General features: G+C 40.1%; 1 protein-coding gene across 1 annotated transcript; it reads right to left on the reverse strand.

Moving 5' to 3' along the window:
- LOC110266801 lies at window positions 1-942 on the reverse strand. Its single transcript, XM_021111819.1, has one exon. It carries the CDS (start codon window positions 940-942, stop codon window positions 1-3), a length of 942 nt encoding a protein of 313 aa, XP_020967478.1.

Consider the following 3,478-nt stretch of genomic DNA (forward strand, 5'->3'; position numbering starts at 1 on the left):
TCATTGATCCTGGTAGTTCCCTGCTCGGGCTGGTGGTTTTATGATTCTGGCGTTGAGGATCTCTCTGATGATGTTCTCTCTTCTGGTGTTAAATCTGGTGTATGTGTTGTACTTTGACGCGGGCTTAGGAGGTTTCTTTGTGTCCCTGTTGCCTGGCGATCTGAAAGTCCTTTCCTCATCTCTCCGATGTGGCTGTTTGTCTGATTTCTGGGCTTCTCGGAGTTCTTCGATCTCCATTTGCCCAGCCGCCCTTTCTTGGAATTCCTCTAACGTCTTTGGTTTTGTTATGGCAATGGTCTCCCGAAATTTGCCAGGTTTGAGGCCGGCCTTGAGAGCGTGCAGGTGAACGGCCGGGTCCAAGTCTTGGATCTCCATAGTGGCGTCAGCGAATCTGGTCATGTAGTCTTTCAGACTCTCATGCTGTCCTTGTTTGATGGTGCCGAGAAAGTCCGAGCCATGTATATATATTCTTGATGCAGCGAAGTAATCAATAAATAATCTGGCGAGGTCTTCAAAGGAGGAGATCGAACCTGCAGAAAGTTTAGAAAACCAGAGTAACGCTGCACCATCTAGGTAAGTGGGAAATGCTCGACAAAGGACGGCCTCATTGTTCGGGCCGTTGAAGAACATCATCGATTGGAACTTCTTCACATGGGCTCGCGGGTCGCCGAACCCCTTGTACGGCTCCAGCGCGGTGGGCAGCGTAAAGTTTTTTGGCATCTGGTAATTCGTGATCTCCTCGGAGAAGGGGTTGTCGAGGGTGAGCTTTTCCTTTGGCGGGACGATGTTTAAAGGGTCCGCCGTACTTTGAGCTGAGCCCTTGGAGTTCTCTCCAGTATTTTGTGTTGAGAGCTCGGCTATCCTTCGTACCTCCGCCTGAAGCTCAGCGATCTGAGCCAGGAGGTCATCTTGTGAAAGTTGTGAATTTTCCTTGTCAGCCATGTCCGAGGATCGGGGATCCTGCAAAATAAGGTAAAAGACTAAACAAAGGAAACAGTGGGGTTAGATGTACTCCGGCCCCACGGTGGGCGCCAAGTGATTCGTCTGAACACTGGGTAGGCCGAGCTTAAGCACTTCTGGGTGAGTCGTCAACTGAGAGGAAGAGCTTCACGCCGGCCAATGGTCAAACACCGCGGCGGAATACCTGCAAAAGATACTCCGATGCTCAAGTTAATAATAGTCTCAGAAAAGAGAGAGAGTAATTAAGTGAGAGTGAATAAGTAAATATGAAAACTGATAGTGGAACCTGAGACCTAGCTGAGTATATCAGCTAGGTTTTATAGGAGTCCGTTTTCACCCGTTGGTGGGTGAGTCCTAGTTTATAGATTGGTTAGGATATTCTGTTATGGTGCTATAAATCTGCTGAGCACGTTTCTTATTTTCAATTAGGTGATGCTGCTTCGGTTCTGATCACGTGCCGAGATTTTCGGACGGCTGATACGGGACCGAGCTTTATGATGCACGTGTCTTTTTATTCGAATGGGTGAGGCCGAGCTTATCTGCTTTTGTTCCGAGCTTGTTTAATGTGACGTCAACCTCGGATATTTGTGTGCCGAGTATTTCGGGCGACCGAGGATGCAGGTAACGTATCAGTTTCCATGTGCATCGTGTGTCGTATGTATGTATATATATTAATTAGTATGTCTACTGATGCATTATGATTTTTCAACTTATGATTAAAGACGTACTAATATGTATGTATGTTGATGGACATTAATTGTTTGGTTATACAGTAAAGGTATATTTATATATGTATATAATTATACGATATTAATTTGGCACTTAATTTATATAATGATTAATTTTAATTTTAATGGATCAAAAAAAATTCTTTTGATACATGAATATGTTTTAGTTATAATTATGTTTTTTTTTAAGGATCCAAAAGGGTACTATTAAGATTTAATTCCTTTTGGAATTTAAATATTTTTTTTGTTATATAAAGAAACTGGTAACAATTTGGATTAGTATATCCATCTATTTTATAAAGATTTGGTTTTAGAATAAATTGATTGAACATTATGCTACAAAAGTAGCATCTTTTGTGAAAATTGATTTATTCAAAACATTAGAAATATGATGATATGTAATTCATGCGAATATTGGTCAACCCAAAGGAAGGTCTGTATTTGGCCGAATTACATACACATATTGATAGTAAATACATGTTTGGGTATAACTAATTAAGAATAAAGTAATACTTATTATTTATGTGAACAATAATCGACCCAAAGGAAGTTTATTGTTTGGCCAAATAATAAGCATTGCACACTTCTGTTTATTTTCTATTAATTATGCGGTCAATAGTCGGTCCAAAGGAAGGTTATTGTTTGGCCAATTAATAGAAAATATATGCGGTAATAAATAGGTTGCGAAGTTTAAGTTTCCATGTGCGTATTAAGTCGGTCCAAAGAAAGGCTTAATGTGTGACAGGAATTTTGACAATATTTGATTACTGCAATAAGAGTATCACTTACAGTTAATTTTTCTATCCAAAGATTGAAAATTAATGTTGTGCTGGATATCTCAATATGGATTTTTTATCCATTAATTAACTAATATTTACTGCATGTTCTTTTTGTTCCAATCCAGAAACTATGGCTTTAGCTACTAATGTTTCTGCGCAAATTAGCAGTATTCCTATGCTGAATGGTTCAAACTTTAAAGTTTGGAAGGATACCGTGGAGATTGTCCTCGGTTGTATTGATCTGGATATAGCTCTTCGAGAGGAGAAACACACTTCCACTCCGGAAAACCTCAATGAGGTTACAATAGAGAAGTGAGAGAGATCCAATCGAATGAGCATTTTGATCATGAAACGCTCTATTCCTGAGGCGTTTCGGGGCTCGATTACTGAGGATAAAGATGTCAAACAGTTCCTAAAGGATGTTGAAAAATTCTTTACTAAGAATGAAAAGGAGGAGGCAAGTAGCCTTTTGAGCAAACTTGTCTCCATGAGGTATAAAGGTAAAGGGAACATAAGGGAGTACATTATGGAAATGTCTCATCTTGCTTCAAAATTGAAAGCACTAAAGTTAGAGTTGTCTGAAGATTTACTTGTGCATTTCATTTTGATTTCCCTTCATGCACACTTTGGGCAATTCAAAGTGAGTTATAACACTCTGAAGGACACTTGGTCCTTAAATGAGCTTATATCTCACTGTGTGCAAGAAGAAGAGAGGCTACAACAAGATAAGACTGAAAGTGCTCACATGGCTTCATCTTCTCAGTATAAAAGAAAGCGTGATACTACTGCGGATGTGCCTTCTCAGCAGAAAAAGGCTAAGAAACAAGATCAAGTTTCAACTTGTTTCTTCTGTAAGAAGGTGGGACACATGAAGAAGGATTGTACCAAATATGCCACATGGCGTGAAAAGAAGGGATTGCCTGTGGAGCCGACCGCCAAGTGATGCTGAAAGATACATCTATGTGGCAGACGGCAATATAGTTGCAGTCGAAGCTATAGGAATCTTTAGAT

This window comes from Arachis ipaensis, chromosome B09 (assembly GCF_000816755.2).
Source record: "Arachis ipaensis cultivar K30076 chromosome B09, Araip1.1, whole genome shotgun sequence".
NCBI lineage: Eukaryota > Viridiplantae > Streptophyta > Magnoliopsida > Fabales > Fabaceae > Arachis > Arachis ipaensis.